General features: G+C 39.9%; 1 protein-coding gene across 2 annotated transcripts in view; it reads left to right on the top strand.

Moving 5' to 3' along the window:
* hace1 (HECT domain and ankyrin repeat containing E3 ubiquitin protein ligase 1) overlaps positions 1-17,069 on the top strand; it is a 51,841-nt gene extending 34,772 nt beyond the window's left edge. For both annotated transcript variants that reach the window (XM_049583130.1, XM_049583129.1), the window contains 6 exons: positions 1,646-1,842; positions 3,787-3,918; positions 8,388-8,486; positions 11,708-11,778; positions 11,866-11,979; positions 13,576-17,069. In XM_049583130.1, coding sequence (XP_049439087.1) covers positions 1,646-1,842; positions 3,787-3,918; positions 8,388-8,486; positions 11,708-11,778; positions 11,866-11,979; positions 13,576-13,678 — 716 coding nt within the window. In that variant the 3' untranslated portion in view covers positions 13,679-17,069. The remainder of the gene's footprint in view (positions 1-1,645; positions 1,843-3,786; positions 3,919-8,387; positions 8,487-11,707; positions 11,779-11,865; positions 11,980-13,575) is intronic.
* Positions 17,070-19,108: the final 2,039 nt, after the last annotated feature.

Below are 19,108 nucleotides of genomic sequence, written 5' to 3'. Positions count from 1 at the left end.
TCTGCCCACCCTCTGATCTCCACTGGTTAGCTAACTGCACTGTGCACCAACTGGGTCAGGCAAAAGCTAGCTCAGCGTTTACAGCTGGTAATACTCTCCTGACACATGTAGATGGGACGCTGTTGATGTGGAAATATGGTGGCCACTCTCTGTTAATGTATGTTAGTACTACTAGCCGTAACTGTGTTAGTAGAGCTAACAGTTAACAATGCTAAAGGGAATGTTTTGCTCAAAATTCACCCTTTTTTCTCACTGGGGCCACCGGAGGGGAGGTCGTAGGTGAGCTCAGTGTTTCCACAACAATGGCATCCTGTCACCATGGGTCGGCTTGGGAACTGAAAGACCCTGGTGGTGTGCAGCGTGGCCAAGGCTAGCTAATCAGTTTAGCATGAATACCTTTTTAACTTGGTTCTTAATGTGGTACAGCATAGTGCTAAGACTACTACTGAAATAGAAGTTTGCAAAATTAACCTGTAGATCAACATGCATAACTAGTCATGTATTTTCAGCAGTTAACAGACTAACAGTTAACCATTGACATCCCTAACATGGGTATAGTGTGAACAGGAACTCTTAGTAGCTAATTCAGCATGATGTTCACTGACTTCACAGCAACATTATATTTCAAGATTACATCACTGAGAGCTTTTTGAATCTCATAATCAATCACATTAATCAAAGTGGAAATAGAAGAGCAAATATTTTGAACATTACAAAGGCTCTGAATGTTGCTATGGTTGCTATAGCCCTGGAACTCTCTCCTCTGTCCAGTCATAGACAGATATTTTCCCCATTGAAAACCTGATGAATTGGAGACAATAAACTCATCATTTGATGTCTTTTAGAACTTTTTTTCTCTTTTAACGCAAAACTGTTCTTTAGCTGTCCTTCACTTATGTTAAATGGACTGCACTTGTATAGTAATACTTTTCTAGTCTTCTGACTACTTAAAGTGCTTTTACACTGCATGTCACATTCACCCACTCACAAACACATTCATTCACTGGTGGCCAAGGCTACCATACTTACTACAGCTACTTACTACAAACAGCAATGGAACAGCCTTGTAGAGCAATTTGGGGTTCAGTATCTTGTTTAAGGTTACTTGAGGCAGATACTTGAACAGATACCGAACATGCCGATGGGAGAAGCCAGGGATTGAACTGCCGATCTGCTGATTAGTGGATGACCCGCTTTACCCCCGAACCACAGCCGCCCCCTGGTGGCCAATGGGTATACAGACTGCACCGGTTCATGTGTCTATTGTCCAAATAAAGGCAAAAAAATAGACAGAAAAGCTTCTAAAACATTTATAGAACCACTGGCATAACAATCTGTCATTTCTAAGAAGCCCAACTTGAAAGTAATAATATATTGTTCGACAATTTGGTAGCAAAAACATGAGGTGACGTCAAGAGAAAACGTAGCGAAAACAGTTTGAGGATAAAAGCATTCAGTGTTGGGAAAGATTGATCATTTTTATTAGTTTTATATATTTGTAGACTAGATTTGTAGACTGATGTTTTGATCATATTCTTCATAAGTATGTTACTCAGCATAACACTAATAGCATTACTATAATATTTGTTTGTTAGATTGTGTTAGTTACTAAGTTTGTATTGTTGTCTGTATGTGTGTTTTCCAGGTATCCCAGTGAACTACCAGGACGTGTCGTCCATTGATCCAGAGTATGCAAAGAACCTGCAGTGGATCCTGGACAACGACATTAGTGATCTGGGTCTGGAGCTCACCTTCTCTGTAGAGACGGACGTGTTTGGGGCCATGGAGGAAGTGCCGCTGAAACCTGGAGGGACCAGCATCCTGGTCACCCAGGACAACAAGGTCAGCACCCACAAACACAGTCATGCAGTATCAACAGAACAGCAGCAACTTGTATGTTTACTGAAAGGTCAAGGTTGAGTGGCAGGTGTTGATGCCTTGACATATTTTCTAATAATATTTTTATAAAGTTTACTGGAAAACAACTTCATATCGACATTAATTATAGGTAAAGAAAGAAAACCCCATCAGAAAAGTGTTTCTCATGTTGGGGTTAAGGTCCCCGTAAGGGGTTGTGAGGTGATTATTGGGGAGGGAATCAATAAAAACAAAATCATGTGAATGCTTCAGGTATTTGCTTTTTTCTTTTGATTGCATTGTTGATGAAAAAAAATTAGGGAGACATTGCTTCTTGTGAAATGGTCACAAAAAAAACAAAGGTCAGCAAAAAAAAACCTCTACAGCATGGTATCGTGATATTTTGCGTGGCAATATTGTATCGATACACAGACGCCAGGTATTGATCTTTTATAATATACATTGTTAATTTTTGCAAACACACGATTTGATACAACTTTTGGTACTAAAATAATGAAATCATTTACTTTTTCAGTCCACTAGATGGTACTGATTTTTTTTTTCCTTCCTGGTGAGGTCAGCGGAGGTCTCATTCAGCGGCATTTAGCAGGAAGTTCATCAAAACAAAGATGGAGGCACTGGAGAGAGAGAAATTAGAAATGCACCATTGGCATTTAAATCTGGACTAATTTTGGATTTTTTAACACAAAAGGAAAGAGGGACTTGGATATGACACAAGGGATTTGCAAGCAGTGTCATATGAGGATAAAATACTCTGGGGATACTACGAACACGAGGGCTCACCTTGTGCTCCACTATCCAGAGATAGTGTTAGCTGCTGACAGCCAAGCTAACACTAAGCCCGCTCTGCTGAAAAAATCAACCAACACTAGACACGCGTAGCTTAACAAAACTACCATCTAACTTTGAGAGAGCTAAGAAAATAACACAGTCCATCACCTACTTAATGTGCAAAGATCTGCGTCCATACAGTGTTGTTGAAAACAAAGGCTTTTGTTACATGCTAAAAATACTGGAACACAGGTACTTGACGTCCCAATGTGTTTTCACCGACACAGCCGTACCCAAGCTCTATAGAGAAGTGAAGCATAAAATAAGGAAGCACTCAAAGGAATTTTTGAGTACAGGAGGAAAGGTGGCATTAACTTTTGACGCCTGGACTTGAATGTTTCATATGTGACTGTCTCACGTTCTCCAAACTAGAGCAGAACACAAAAGTCACAGCGGAGCAAACTTTTCATGCTTATAATTGGTTGTATAGTAATATGGTAAAATGGTGTTGGTCAGTCTGTCTGCTTTGCATCACATTCTGCTGCAATAAAAATGATTTAAGTCAGATGCTTTTCAAAAAACTAAATAGAAAATAAAAAGTTTGTTAATGTTAATTGTAAGAAAATGCTTTTTTTGTGGCCCGGATACAATTGCCTGTGCATGCCATTTCTTCTACATTTGCTATTCTAGCCCACGGTTTGTACAAACTAAGATGGTACGTTACATTTCTCCACTGGTTGCCTGGCAATTTCTGTAAAACCAGAAGTTGACTTTTTTTAATCAAACATCTGTCAGATTTTATAGAGGTGGTTGTTTTGATTTGAGTTAAAGTTCTACTCTATTATATTCATCCATATTTGGTCTCCTCTGAGCAATTGATCTCTCTCCTTCAGCTCATTGCCTGGAAGAGTCCTAATTAGAGGATGCAGTACTGCAGTGTTCCTGCAGATGGCACTGACTTATAAAGCAAAAACAGACCAACAGCAGCTGAAAGAATCATTCTAAATGAGCTCTGTCTCTTTCTGTTGTCCATCAGTATTTCTGAGGACTTTGATCTGTGTGTGTGTGTGTGTGTGTGCGCGCGCGCGTGCGTGTGTGCGTGCGTGCGTGCGTGCGTGCGTGCGTGTCCTCTCTCAGGCCGAGTACGTCCAGCTGGTGACGGAGCTGAGGATGACACGAGCCATCCAGCCTCAGATAAACGCCTTCCTGCAAGGATTCCACACCTTCATCCCCCCCTCGCTCATCCAGCTTTTCGACGAATACGAATTGGTTAGTCATCCTCCCACGACCTCCCTGTCTCTCCATACTTTTTTCTCCTGCTCCTCCTCCTCCTCTCATCCATCGTCTTTTACTGTTGGCTTTCTCCTTGTACCCCCTCCGTTCGTGCGCTCAGTTCGCCTCTGATGCAGGGATTGATTAGCTTCATCTGTATGGGGCGGGGTGGGGGTGCTGGGGTCACCTTGAAGCCCATCCCTCTTCTCCAACTCCATTAGAGGGGTTTTTTTTTCTGTGTTGGCAGATTTCATGTCCTCACTTGTAAAAGATCAATAGTGTAGCATGATGATTATCCCGTCTTGGATTTGTTGGACATGCCTCGGCCATGCTGTCATTGTAGGGCAAATGACGACAGACCAGCCTGTTTTGTGTTTTCACAGTACAACAGCTGTTTCACTCTCACTCTGATTTCAGCCCTGTAAATGTGCCCAGGGTTTAAATGATGGCAGTATTCTATATTTTCATTATTTTCAAAACATCCCATGTGCATGGATAAAGAGATATAGACAGGCATATGTTTATTGGTTAATTGTGTCCTTTGTCAAAATAACAATCTCTCCTACCTTTACCTTCCTTTCTGAGATCTTTTCTTGTTTTATTCTGGTTCCAAGAAGATGGCCTCTGTTTTTCCGAGATGAAGAGACAGCTCGTTACCAGTCATCCAAGTCTCAACATTTTGAAGCTCTTGACTCAGACACTTTTTCACAACTGCTAAATCTTAATGAGACACCAGAGTAGCTAAGTCATCCGTATATAAAACAGGCTTCCATCATTAATACATAATAGGAAAAAAAATTGGCCCCAAGACAGTCCCTTGAGGGACCCCAAACCTTATAGTTTTAGCTTTGGAAAATGTTCCATTAACATCCACTATCTGTGTCCCTTTCTGAGAGGTAACAATTGACCCATTTATAGCTGACTTGCTAAACCCCTTTGCCTTGAGCTTACACAGCAGGATACCATCGTATACGGTATCAAAGTCCTTTTCCAATGTGTAACATTCCACAAAATTTGCTTGCCTCAACCTCATATATCTTTTTCATGGGTGCAATAGTGCTCCATTGTTCTCCAAAAGCTATTAAAAACACATAAAACACGCACTGTTGCACTGAGTGACATGTTCCTTCCAAGAACACACACACTTGGTTTATGTTGAATCAGATTCACACACAACATCCTGCTGCCCCAAATACTCAATAGAGCACCAAATGTGGATTAATCCGCTACTGGAAATAGTCCCCAGCAAATTCCAGTTCCAGTTGGAATTCCACAATTTCCTCTTGTTTGAGTAACCCCTGTAGTGCTCTTATTTGGGGAGATTAGTGATCATTCTCAAAGAAAACTATGTATTGCATGATGTTTTTAAAGATTTATATCAGAACCCACAGACAGGGTAGAGAAGTCCAAAATAATTGAGAGACGGACTGACACAGGTTGATGTGGCTCTGCACATGGGATCTGTTGACATTAAGAAAAATATAGAATTACACCAGACTCAGCATTTGACAAAAGAAACCGAAGTTCTCAAATGATAAATGTTGTCTGACCACAAGCAGCTGTACAAGAAGGAAATAGAAAAATCAAATGGCCTAACACCTGGGGAACCAATATTTCAGCAATACTATAAAGTTAACTTAACTTGCTTTCACCAGATATTTACACAATGATAGAACAGCTGCAACAGTCTGGTAAAGTCAGAAAATTACATCACTCTACTATTATGCAGCCTTAAAAACCAGGAAAAGACAATGCTTAGGATATTACGATACCCAAAATTTAGGACGATATCTAGTCTCATATCATGGTATAGATATAACAATGTGCTCAGCCCTATGAGTACTGTACATTAATAAAAGAGGCTTTCACTGAATTGTTCCTGATATAAATTAAAATCATGTCAATTTTAGAGTTAATAAGTTTTCGTTACTCAGTGTTACAGACACATGTTGGTCTGTATCAATGAATAGGGTTAGTGTTGTTACTTCAACAAAGTAATGAATTACAGAATAATTTTAAAGAGTAATGCATTACTTAACTTATTTCCAATAGAAAATAATTTGTTACGCTACTTGTTACATTACTGTCGTTTTACTCCGCAACATTGCCTGAGACGCACTGACATGTAGCATGTTAACAGTAATATAATATTAATATATTAAACATTACAAATGTCCACATATCAGAACAAATCAAGCATCAGGAGACTCAAGACAACATTGCGGCTTTAACTGTCTCAAAATAAAACTATATTAATATATAAAAGAGGCTCCTAACACTGCTCAATACAAATATTAGTTTCCTCAAAATAACATATCAGTAGGTCAGCGTGAAATAATAGGGGATGTCCCCTACAAAGAATTTACATAGTCAGATCTGATTTGTCAAGTTTTGCCTATAGTCGACTAATAGTCATGTTTTTTTTCCTGGCTTGCATTAATCCATATTCTCATTTGTGACATCAGTCTTTGTTTTTACCACCCCAGACAAAAGAGCTGAAACACCTGGGGCAATCTCTAGCTCACCTGGTAGGGTGTGTGCCCCCATACAGACAGAGTCCCGGGCTCAATTCCAACCTGTAGCCCTTTACTGCATGTCCTCCCTCTCCTTACCACCTTTCCTCTCTCTATAGCTGTGCTATCAACAAAGGCAACAAAATGATAAAAAAAAAAGAGCTGAAACACTTAGTAAACAATTTGTCCTTTTGACTTGGCATAAAATTTATTTTATAAGAGAATGTGTTCCATCCTGTACTGTTTTGTGTGTATAAGGGGTGTGTGGGGGGGTGCGGCAGTGGTGCTGTCCACAGTACTGACAGGGAGCAGAGAAGATCAATGGACGGACAGAACAGTTTACTTGGTTTGGTTCCTGCTTGCTCTCCATGGTTGTAAACAGAACTTTTGAATTTTCCCACTGATTTTGACAGTGAACCGATCCTAAGTTAAAAAATATATATATTTTGCCCTCTGCGAGTGCCATGTTCATATGTGGGTGCTGTGATTAATACATTTACACCAAAATAGGTTATATGTTAGGATTTATTTGGATAAGCCAAACAATTCATGTAAAATTAGACATTCAGCATTCCCATATAACCATCATAACCACCATTCATCTGTGAGACTGGCAGTCAAATAAGGCTGCTTAGTTTGAACAGTTGACTATTAGGGATCACCCCCATATAATAATAAAAGAGACTGGCCTTTGTAACATTAGATATTGACAGGCATAAATGATAAAAAAAAAAAAAAAAAAAATTTTTGAAATGGCCTATGAACTATATTTAATGGGCCGAACTCACTCGAGTGGCTTGCTTACCAAACCATGACTTCACAGCAGACCAGTCAAGCTAATTTGACCTGTTGATCGCTAAAGCAGTGTTAATTCCTCATGAGGATGACTCTCTCAATATTTCAGTATGTAATAATCAGCATTTAGTTATTATAACTCAACATAGGCTGGGTTCAGACTACATGACATTTTTGTATGTTCCAACAGACTTTATGTCAGATTAGGCAACTGTGGAGTCATGAAATTGGCCAACAGACATGTTAGACTCACCAGGTTGCTAAAGTGCCTCTGCTGCTTCATGCCATAATTTTTTCCTTTTTACTCTGTCGTGGTAACATCACGAGAGGAAATATCAAAAAGGCTGGGGTGTTGTTGCCATACAGTTGTCCACAGCAGCAGATCGCTCTGTGTTTCTATTGGTCAAAGAAAAGTGGTGGAAGACAAAAAGAAAATCAAATATGCTAGACTTAATGTCAGGACGTCATGAGGCGTCCCAGATGTGGCATTGGTTGTCATCCACTATGACACACTACACAGGATATAATGATGGATTATTGCGTACGACACTAATTGTTGCTCATGATCCAAGCAGACACCATATGCCGCCGCCATGTTGGGCTATAATCGGGCTGATATTGTGTAGTCTGAACCTGGCATTATTCAGTGTCATTACTAAAATTCAGTGGTTCTGCCAGCAGTTTAAGTCCCAGCATACAGCCAGCTGAGTTCTCAGAGCCACAAAAGTCCTGGAGTCACATTACTTTACTTGAAACTTCAATTCAGATGAGCAGTACGCAGTAAGGTTTACAGGTTTGAAATGTGAGCAAAAGAAGAGCTTTGGTATCAGATCAGTTCTCAGTGTTGGCACATACTCTGAGGTGAGCTATGGAAATCTGTATCAGAATCAATGCAGGTAAAGGGCTATCTTAGATAATCAGTTTAGCTCAAACTGCAACATATTGATTGTATCAGATGTGGACAGTATCTGTAGAATCACCAAGGACCATGGGATTTCTGCTGCTACTAATATGAACGTGTTTTTAGCTGGAGTTTTATTCATGCCGTGTGTGTGTGTGTGTGTGTGTGTGTGTGTGTGTGTGTGTGTGTGTGTGTGTCTCTGTGTGTGTCTGTGTGTCTGTGTGTCTGTGTCTGTGTCTGTGTCTGTGTGCGCACAGGAGCTCCTGCTGTCAGGGATGCCAGAGATCGATGTGCAGGACTGGTGCAGGAACACTGAGTACACCAGTGGATATGACCCTCAGGAGCCAGTCATCCAGGTGGGCTTCTTTTCTGCCAGCCTCCCAGGGGCTGAATCCTCTCAGACTGAATTACCTGGTGACAATGATGTTTACCAGTTACTTACACCTTATTGTATCTTTGGATTGATTTTTTTTTTTTTTTTTTTTTTTAAAAAAGGAATTCAAGGAAAGCAACAGTGTCTGTTAATATGTGTTTCGAATGTTCAGTGAAGATTGTTTCCAGAGTGTGACAGCAGGTCATACATAAGCTCGTCTGCTGTCTCTTTCCTCAGTCTTTACCTCTGTAGGATGTATGTAGGATCTTTCCCATTATATGTGACCAGGGATGTAACGATTACTGGTAAAATGAAAAACGGGGGTAAAATTACCGACGGTTAGTATTACTGTTTCAAATTTTAATTATCATGAAAACCGTGTTTCATTACCGCACTTTGAAAAACTCACGGTGATACTGCTCATTGCCTGGAAAAGCAGCAGCAGTAGTCGCTCAGATACAGGCGCGCATGCGCAGTTTGCAATGTTTGGCCTCTGAAAACATGGCGGAAGGCACCCGCACAGACAGTGCTCTGGAGATTTTTGTGCCGTGACTTGGCAACAGACATGACACACTACACGTTGGTCCACACTAATTATCCCCAGTCGTCTTTCACAACGTGTGTGATGTCATCGGGTTATTCTTGTCCTATTTTATTACTTTTACGATTATTTGAGTCACTGTGTGTGTTCATGTGCCAGCCGAAATGTTGTTGTAGTAATGTAAAAAAACGCCAGCAGATGGCAGGACCTCCATTTGAAGTACCGTATGCAAACATTCAAGTTACTGAATCCTCCACAACAAGTTCCTACAAATGTTTCACAATAAAAGTCTATTTAGACAATGGAGGGATTCTCTCAGCCGAGGTTATAAGGGGCTTTTAATTTGAAACAAATTCAGGAAGTGTTGAGTTTGAAATGACGGTGCGATGCATTAACTTTAGCAAGGCAACAGGAGCGGATGAAAAGTAAATATATAAACACACAGAGGGATTAATAAATAACGGACCGTCTATAATGTAGTTTGTTTCAAATGAAGCTGGGAGCCTCTGCAGTTGTGGTGAGTAAAAGCCCCGGCGCTATTTTTCAATGTCCGTCTCCACTATGAAGAAATAACATTGTTTGCTAGCTTGATGCTAATGACAGTAAGGTTAACTCAGCGGGTTGACAAAGTGCCTCTGCTGTTTCACACCATCATTTTCCTCTTTTACTCTGTGTGGTAACATCCCTAGAGGAAATATTAAAAATGCTGGGGTGTTGTTGTCATACAGTTGTCTATGGCGGCAGCTAAGTCTGTGTTCCTATTGGTCAAAGTGACAGCTGTGATGGGAGTAACGTTAATCATGAACGACAAAAAGAAAATCAAACATGCTAGACTTTCTGTTAGACAGAAAGTACATTGTGCTCTTTATTTTCTTTGTTTTTCAAAATAAAACTTGGGTAAATGATTTCAGTGTGTGCATAAGTACTTTTTGAACATTTTGAGCACATTTCAACAATACTGCGATAATAATGATAACCATGATCATTTTGGTCACAATAACCGTGATATGAAATTTTCATTTCTGGGCTGGCTGTGGCTCAGAGCTAGAGCGGGTAGAGCGGGTCATCCACCAATCAAAAGATCGGCGGTACGATCCCAGGCTCTTCTAGTCTGCATGTTGAAGTATCCTTTAGCAAGATACTGAACCCCAAATCCCAATGGCTGTTCCATCGGTGTATGAGTGTGTTAAAACTGAGTAGCAGGTGGCAACTCATATGGTAGTCTCGGCCACCAGAGTATGAATGTGATGAATGTGTGTGTGTGAATGGGTGAATGTGACTTGTAGTGTAAAAAGCGCTTTGAGTGGTCAGATGACTAGAAAGACGCTATACAAATGCAGGTCCAATGCAGGTCCATACCGTTACATCTCTATATGTGACGTCAACATGCAAGAGTGTACACACAGCTTTTATTCATTAAACTTTGTATTTTTGCATTTTTAAAACTGTGACTTCTAAACTGTGCCTGAACCTGAATGTAATCCTGGCAGGTGCCTCTTAAAACTCCAGCTGAATGAATAAAGTGATTGTGTTACATCAGCCCAGCACTTTGAACATTTGAGCATCATTTTATATTTCGAGCAAGTTTAAGAGCAGCCAAACATTTGGGCAGTTTCTGTTTTCAGTTGTGTGATTAAAAGTCCACAGCCTACAGCAAAAAAAATACCATAGATCAGTGACACTCAACTTGCAGCCCGTGGGCAAAATATGGCTTGCAATAGGGTGCCAGGTGGCCCACAGATCATTTTTTGATTTACAGTTAAATTGCAATTAATTCACACTGGGATTTTTTATTTTCTTTTGTACTTTGAATGTAAATAGGGTGCCAGAGTGCAGTGAAAGCATAAAAATAGAGCTTGTTCACCACAACAAAATTCCCTAGACCCTCCAACCAAGATCTAGTGTAATTATTATATGTTAATTACTAAAGGGGGCAGCACGGTGGTGGAGTGGTTAGAATTGTTGCAAAACAGAGCAAAAGGGTTCCTGGTTTGAAGCTAGAGTGGTGGGTTCGAGGTGGGGGAGCCCCTCTGTGTGGAGGCTGCATGTGCTCCCCGTATCAGCATGGATTTTCTCCGGGTACTCCAGCTTCCTCCCACAGTTCAAAGACATGCAGGCTAATGGGGGACTCTAAATTGTCCGTAGGTGTGAATGTGAGGGTGAATGGTTGCCTGTCTCTATGTGTCAGCCCTGTGATAATCTGACAACCTGTCCAGGGTGTACCCCCACTTTCACAGTTGTCATTACAGGGGAATTTAGCTACAGAGACCAAAATTATTTTTTGTACGAGGCTGTAAACATGTTTATTTCTGCTGTGAAGTGGGGCATTTTAACATGGGCGTCTATGGGGATTAACTCACTCTTGGAGCCAGCCTCAAGTGGTCAGTTTTTTGCACTTACACATTAGCTTCATTTTTCAGCGCCAGAGGTTACAGCTTGAAAATTACTCCCAAGTTAAAGAACTAATTTAGTAGAGAAATAATGAGGATGATGTTGACAAAGATGGTTGATTGAGGAGAAATAGTTTCCCAACAGTGCTCATGTCCTGTTCTGCTCTGACACAGGTTACTAGAACTGCATTTATTTAATTTTGCAGAAGCACCTTAGATGATTGTGTTTCTCTCTCTGTTGTCATCAGCTAACCTGTCTCTGTTTCTTTGCAGTGGTTCTGGGAGGTGGTGAACAGCCTGACACAGGAGGAACGAGTTCTTCTACTTCAGTTTGTTACTGGAAGGTTTGCTGCTGGATTTCCAATCAAGTTCATAATATAGAAAATTATATAACTGTTTAATAGCTGCAATAAAGTATCCTTCTCTATCAGTTCCAGGGTTCCTCATGGGGGCTTTGCCTACCTGATGGGAGGCAGTGGTTTACAGAAGTTCACCGTTGCTGCAGTGCCATACACCTCCAACCTACTGCCTACCTCTAGTACCTGGTAATGACTTTATCTCTCTCTCTAACATTTGTTCTATTGCATTAGTTCTCCTCTAGCCTGTAGTCCTTTTGGATATGTTTAATCTGTTGATCAGGACTTGTCATGGTCTCATGGACGTTTTGACGCTACAATGAAAGAAAATTAGGAAAGTCATGTTCACATGTGGGAAGTTGGGCAGCAGTTACTCTATATGTTGAATGAATACTGTAAATATAAATCAAATACTCGCACTCATGCCCATCCTTGATTTAAACACTGTTAATGCCTTCTCGCCGGTGATAGCTGTAGCCAGAGGCATGTTTTCAGGTTGTCCGTCCGGCTAATCCTTGTGAACATGATCTCAAGAACGCAATGGAATTCCTTCAAATTTGGCACAAATGTCCACTTGCACTCAGCGATGAACTGATTAGTTTTTGGTGGTCAAAGGTCAAGGTCACTGTGACCTTGTTTGTGTCATTCTCGTGAATGGGGTATCTCAAGAATAGTTTGAGGGAATTTTTTCAAATTCGGCACAAATGTCCACATGCACTAAAGATTTAACTGATTAGAAGTTTGCTGTCAAAGGTCATATTTTTGCCCATAGCTCAAGAATTCATATGCTAATTGTAACAAAACTTCACACAAATGTTTAATAGGATAAAATAAAAAAAGTTATCACATCGATATACAAAAGATCAAAGGTCAGCTGTACTGTGGCATCATAATGTTCTGCACAAAATACTTTGCTGGCCATTACTCAACGTCATATCTCAGGAACAGAAGAGGAGACATTTGGTCAGATATTTAATTGGTGACACTAATCTTGGATGTCCACCTTAAAACTGTGCTGCTTGTATAGATCTTCTGTGCTGTTGGGGGGAAGATGTGTGAAGCATCAATGTTTTCACAGACATGGATGTAAACTGTAAGAGAAATTTTGACTGGAGCGTGGAAGCATACAACCGTGGGATGGTAATTCTTGTTTCCTTATATGTAATTGTTTGCCTGACATGAACCTTCCAAACTTTGAGTTAAATCCGTTAATTGTGTTGTGCATACACAGTATTTGATTTGATATCAAATTTTTCTAAATCCCAAGGACTGTACTGAGTGATTGAATTCTACCACAGCTCTCTTGTTTCTTTGTGCTCAGTAATGACTTGTTCATACAAGTGCTCACAGTTGGACTCAGACTGATCTTCAGTAGTCAAACAGCTCTACATCAGGATGCTGTTATTTTTTAAGCGTTGTAATGATCTCCCTCTTTCAACCCTCTCAAACAATAAGGAATGAATAAACAGACATATAGACTCAGTTCAAGTCGCTCTACAAGCCTCAGCTGAGGGACACTTAACAAATGTGACTGAGCACTAGAGGGCAGTATGTCTCTTCAGTGTAGTTGGACCTGGGTAGTGGCGTCCTCCAACACAGACAGCAGAGTTTGAAAACAGGGAGAGGTCTCTGCATGCTCCAGTGTGCAACAGGTAATATATACGGTTGCAGCCCTCTCTTTTAGATAGAAGACAACACAACTCCTCCACCAGCCACATATGTCATCATAACCACAGAAGTTTGACCAGGACTCCACCTCACCCTCTTTTTCTGTGCTCTCTACAGCATCAACATGCTGAAACTCCCAGAATACCCGAGCCAGGAGGTCTTGAGAGACCGGCTGCTGGTTGCGCTGCACTGTGGGAGCTATGGCTACACCATGGCGTAAACATCCCATCAGGTCCTGCTGCCGGCAGGGTCTGCAGACTCATGCAACACTCCTTCACAGACACTCTTTTTGCAGTCAGCCGCTACTTTTGCTGGACAAAAAAGGGAAATCCAGATTGTTATTAAAGAGCTGCTGAAGAGGCACACAGACTGATGGAGACCACAGGCTCTGGATCTCCACACCTGTGCCACAACTTCTATTTTTTCAATTCAAGCTGGCCATTTATGCAGAGAATAATTCAGTATCTTCTAAACTGGACTATTTTTCATATATACATTTATTTAAGAAAAAAACTGCATTTATACCCCTTCAAACACAGGTAATAATCACATATTCATGCATGCTTACTGAATGTCAGATATTTATTTTGTTTACAGAGCTTTCCATATGGAACCAGTGTAGAATTAATCCGTTTCAAACATGGAATCAATCAAAATGCATCATATTCATATCCTAGCTTCACAGTGCAGGTTTCTTTAATGGACCAGCATCAGGCTCACACGTACTGCTAAGTCTACAGTTTGTTCTGACTAATTTTAAGACTTTTATTTTTGTTTTTCGTTGTTTTTTGCATCCCTCTCACAGTTTTAACAGTCCTTGTCTTTTAGGCTAGTAGCTCTTCTCCTCTACCAAAAGCACTTACTGTCAGGGCTGGTATTATCAAAGGTTTAAGATGCCAAGCTGCCAATGTGATAGCTGATTTTAGTTTTTTGATACTTTATTGCACTGTGAAGAAACCAAAAACCTTTATTTTGTTTAACAAAATAAGCCAAACGTAAGAAAATCCAGTAAAAACCAATGCACTGAATGGTCAAAAGTGTGTAGACAGCGTAACATTCACGCCATGCGTCGTAGTTGATCTTATCATTCCACAACCAGAGGCGTTCATGTGCTGCTGTAACAGCCCTCACCCCATTGCTCTCAGGCTGAAGGAGTTTGCTCCCATTCAGGAGCATCAGTGAGGTCCAGCACTGATGTTAGCTGATCAGGCCTGGCTCTCAGTCGGCATTCAAGTTCATCCTAAAGGTGCTGATGGAGTTGAGGTCAGAGCTCTGTGCAGGCCGGTCAGGTTCTGAGAAAACCATTTCTTCATCAAACTGGCGTAGTACATAGTGAAACAGGACAGGGCCACACATAACTGTTGTAAGAGTTGGAAGAATATTACCATCTATCATTGTATGCTGTAGTATTAACATTTACCGTTATTGGAACTAAGGGGGCCCTAACTGAGAGAAACAAACCCAGGCCAAAATGCATGTAGTATGTGGACGGAAGTGTTTCGATGGCTGCATCCAGTGATTATTGTCATTTTCGATTAATCTATTGTTTATTTTCTCAATTAATGTATAAGTTGTTTGGTTTATTAAATGCTGAAAAATGTTGATCGTTGTTTCCCAAAGCCCAGCCTGACTTCCTCAGATTGTTTAGGTCACAACCCAGAGATATTCAGTTAACTGTCACAGAAGAGGAAAGAAAATATTGAATTTGTATATTATTGGTATCAGCCAGTATTGACTTTAGAATGAACTATCAGAATTAGCCAACATGCTTTTTCTTACTTTGCACAATGAATGAATATTGCATACATTGAAAAGCATTCTATTTCACGTCTCCATCTGCTGGTGGGCCTTCAGGATTATGCATAATATGATGCTAACTTCACTACAGAAGAGACTTGATTATCACTAAAATTAGGTGGGGAAAAAAGTGGATATATAGATATCGGTTATCGTTCAAATGAGTTGCTATGTATCGGCATATTGAATATCGGCAAAAAATCCTATATTGTGTATCCTTAAAAATTACTCAAGCCAATTAAGGAATTATCAAATCAGTTAGTAATTAACTCAATAGTTGACAATTAATTGATACACATTGCAGTTCAAGTGTTTATACAAATAATGATTATACTCATTATTATAACTTTATAAAGTTAAGAGTTAAACAACACACGCTTGGTACTTTAGAGTTTGGTTCCAGTTCTAGTCTGAAAATATTTTAATGTGGTGACTTTTAGATGAACAAAAAATTCCCCCACCAAATTTTTGGTGAAGGGTCTCAAAAATCATCTAGACCTCAAAAGTAATTCATTTACAGAAAATATCAATGAATATTTAAATCAGTAATTAAATATTTGTTACGTGATCTGAGGTGTTGAGGATGGATTCAAGACGTTAATGTTTATATAATCCTGGCACATCCTGATATTTTACTAATATTTGGGATGCATGATAATAGCAGCACATAGTATCAGCCAGTATCGGCTTTAAAATGAACTGAATGGGCTAACGCGCTTTTCTTATTTTGCACAATAAATAAATATTACATACATGGAAAGGCATTCTATTTCATGTCTTCATCTGATGGTGAGCCATCACAATAAGAGTATGCATGTATAATATGATATTAATTCCACGGTAGGAGAGACTTGATCACTAAAATTAGGTGGGGAAAAAAGTGGATATATAGATATCATTTTTTCTTATCGGTCAAATGAGTTGTTATATATTGGCATATCGGATATCAGCAAAAAATCCTCCCTGACTAATGATGTCAGTCGGTTAAAAAAATAACACTGGCCAGTACCAATACAGTCAGTGCTTTCATTGCAGGAAAACAAAAACTATTATTTATTGTTTTTTACCAAGTGAGTACACATATTAGAATGAACATCAAGGATAAATATTAACTAATTTCTCTGCAAAAAATAAGCTGAGTGAATCAAAGACTGGCCTTATCCAGCTGTGACAGAACATGTATTTGCAGAAGAGAAACTGTAGGTGTTTGACGTACTGTACGGCCAAGGTGTTTTCCATTGTAGCTGCATGAACACGCCCCTCCATCCCTGCAGCATCAAATGCACGTGATCTACTGTGTGAAACTCTTTTTCGTTTTTGAAGTATTTTGCTGTCATCTTTCTTTGTGCTTAATGAATGCATAGCAATCTTCTTTAGTGATCTGTTTGTGTTTGTCCCTATTAAGTAGACTTTCTCAAGAAGCAATACAATAACTCCACATGACAAATGTTTGGCTTGCAGTGCCAAAACCTCAAAGCTGAAATCCTTTTAAAGACCTTCTCTTATTTGTATTTTTGCCTAAACGAACATGCTGAAATGTGTTTTTATTCTGAGAGATGGGATCATGCCATGAGGTTTTACTTGTTTCCTCGTGTAAAGGGAGTGAACATGTTGATTTAATATTTCATATGATCTTTCAGTATTTCAGTATGTTTTGAATGCCTTGCCTGAAATGTAAACTGCTGTTAATGTTTAATATGGAGCCTTTATAGATATTTCTGTAAATGTCTTCAGTATCAAATGATGTATTTTACAATGAATACTGTATATGTTGTGCTTTGAGATATTATCCAATAAAACTTGTTTTGACAATCCAGGTGATTTGGTGATATCGCAAGCAAGCCGCTGAGGAGAATAGAGAGGGTAGAAGGAGCTTGTGTGTGTGTGTGTGTGTGTGTGTGTGTGTGTGTGTGTGTGTGTGTGTGTGTGTGTGTGTGTGTGTGTGTGCGGGTGGGCGCACACACAGCTGTGTGTTTTCCTGGATAAACATATGTGGCCGCAGCGTGAGTGCTGTGTTGGGTCACCAGTTTAGAGCAGCAGGTCTACTGGTGCTAAATGGCCCCTAACCACCATTCAGTGAGTCCAACATCTGCTGCAGCTCTGTCCTAACAGCACATTACACTGGCTGCGACCTCGGCCTGTCTCCTCAGACTGTTAAAGTATCGGACCAGTATGACTTTTTGAAGCCCAGTATTGGTACTGCACCAGAAAACAGCATCAACCACCAGTCAGATCAGTGCCTGCAACAGAAATGTTAAAGCAACAAAATATGATTCAAAAGCTCCAAAATGGGAACGCATCAAATAAATCCTTAAAATGAAGCGCCTATGGAAACATGAAATAGTCATAATAAGATAAAATATCTTACTACCAACTGCATACGTACATTTTAATATTTAAATTACTACTGACATATTTTACTTAAAATCTATCTAGCTAAAGTCATGTGGGTGGAAATCTTCATCTTCTAACCGCTTCATCCTCTTGAGGGTCGCGGGGAGGCTGGAGCCTATCCCAGCTGACATCGGGCGAGAGGCAGGGTACACCCTGGATAGGTCGCCAGTCTATCGCATAGTTTGTTTCAAATGAAGCTGGGAGCCCCTGCAGCTGTGGTGAGTAAAAGCCCCGCCGCTATTTGTTAATGTTATTACTTTATGTCCGACCGTGAGGATGTACCATTGTTTGCTAGCTTGATGCTAATGACAGTAACGTTAACTCAGCGGGTTGACAAAGTGCCTCTGCTGTTTCACACCATCATTTCCCCCTTTTACTCTGTGTGGTAACATCCCTAGAGGAAATATTAAAAATGCTGGGGTGTTGTTGTCATACAGTTGTCTACGGCAGCAGATCGTTCTGTGTTTCTACTGGTCAAAGTGGCGGCTGTGATGGGAGAATTGGATCTCAGTGAAGGGCAAGTGGTCCATAACTTTAATTTTGGAGACAAAAAAATGTAGGCTTAGTGCCCTGTGGTCCATTGCCCAATAGGAAATGTAGAATACTCAAAGGTACTTTAAAAGTGCTTGAGTTACTTTTCTCAGGGAGTAACGTTGGAAGTACTTTTAAAGTAATTGAGTTACTTTACTCAGGGAGTAATGCAGTAAAGTAACTGGTTACTTTTTTTTTTAAAAAGGAACGCAGTATGGTACTTTGATTACTTTTAAAGTAACCCTTACTCAACACTGGTTATGATACAGGATACTTGGTTAAATAAAAAATGCAGCTTTTCATACCAAAATATTTGATCTTATGTAGATAAAGTAACAGTAATAGTTCTACCATACATTTAAACTAAACTTTTCCCATGTAATAGATATTCTTTTTTCTTACTAGATGTACAATGCCCACCATGATGTCATTTAATTATTCATTTTGATTATAAATGTTTATTCACATTTCACACAATGTGCAAAAAATAGTGTATCAGCAGGGTTGTGCCGAGCTGCAGTGTAGATTCTGATTAACAAATGTTGGTTTTGTACAAGTGAAAATAAATGACTTAGAGCTGCATGTTTACACAAAATTTTGCCTTAATCTCATATGTATAACACCACAGTGCTCATGGGAGCCTGGACACAGAACTGTTTGCATAATTAGGTCATATTTACAAAAAATATATACACTGGACAGTAGTATTTTTTTTAGGAGTCCTTGCAGAGATGCTCGGGAAAATTGAATACAGAAGGAGTCACTCTGTCCCTTAAATGGACAGTCTGCCCAGTCCTGTCGAAGTCCTCAGGTCTGAAGTGACAGCTGCAGATGACTGAGGAGTCACTCGGGACAAAGTCCTTTGTCTTCACTGCTGCTACCCATGCCCGTCTTCGATCTGTGTTTTTTAACTACACACAAAATAAGT

This window comes from Epinephelus fuscoguttatus, linkage group LG8 (assembly GCF_011397635.1).
Source record: "Epinephelus fuscoguttatus linkage group LG8, E.fuscoguttatus.final_Chr_v1".
Classification (NCBI taxonomy): Eukaryota; Metazoa; Chordata; class Actinopteri; order Perciformes; family Serranidae; genus Epinephelus; species Epinephelus fuscoguttatus.
The sequence above is the reverse complement of the archived record's forward strand: the minus strand, read 5'-3'. Positions and strand labels throughout refer to the sequence as shown.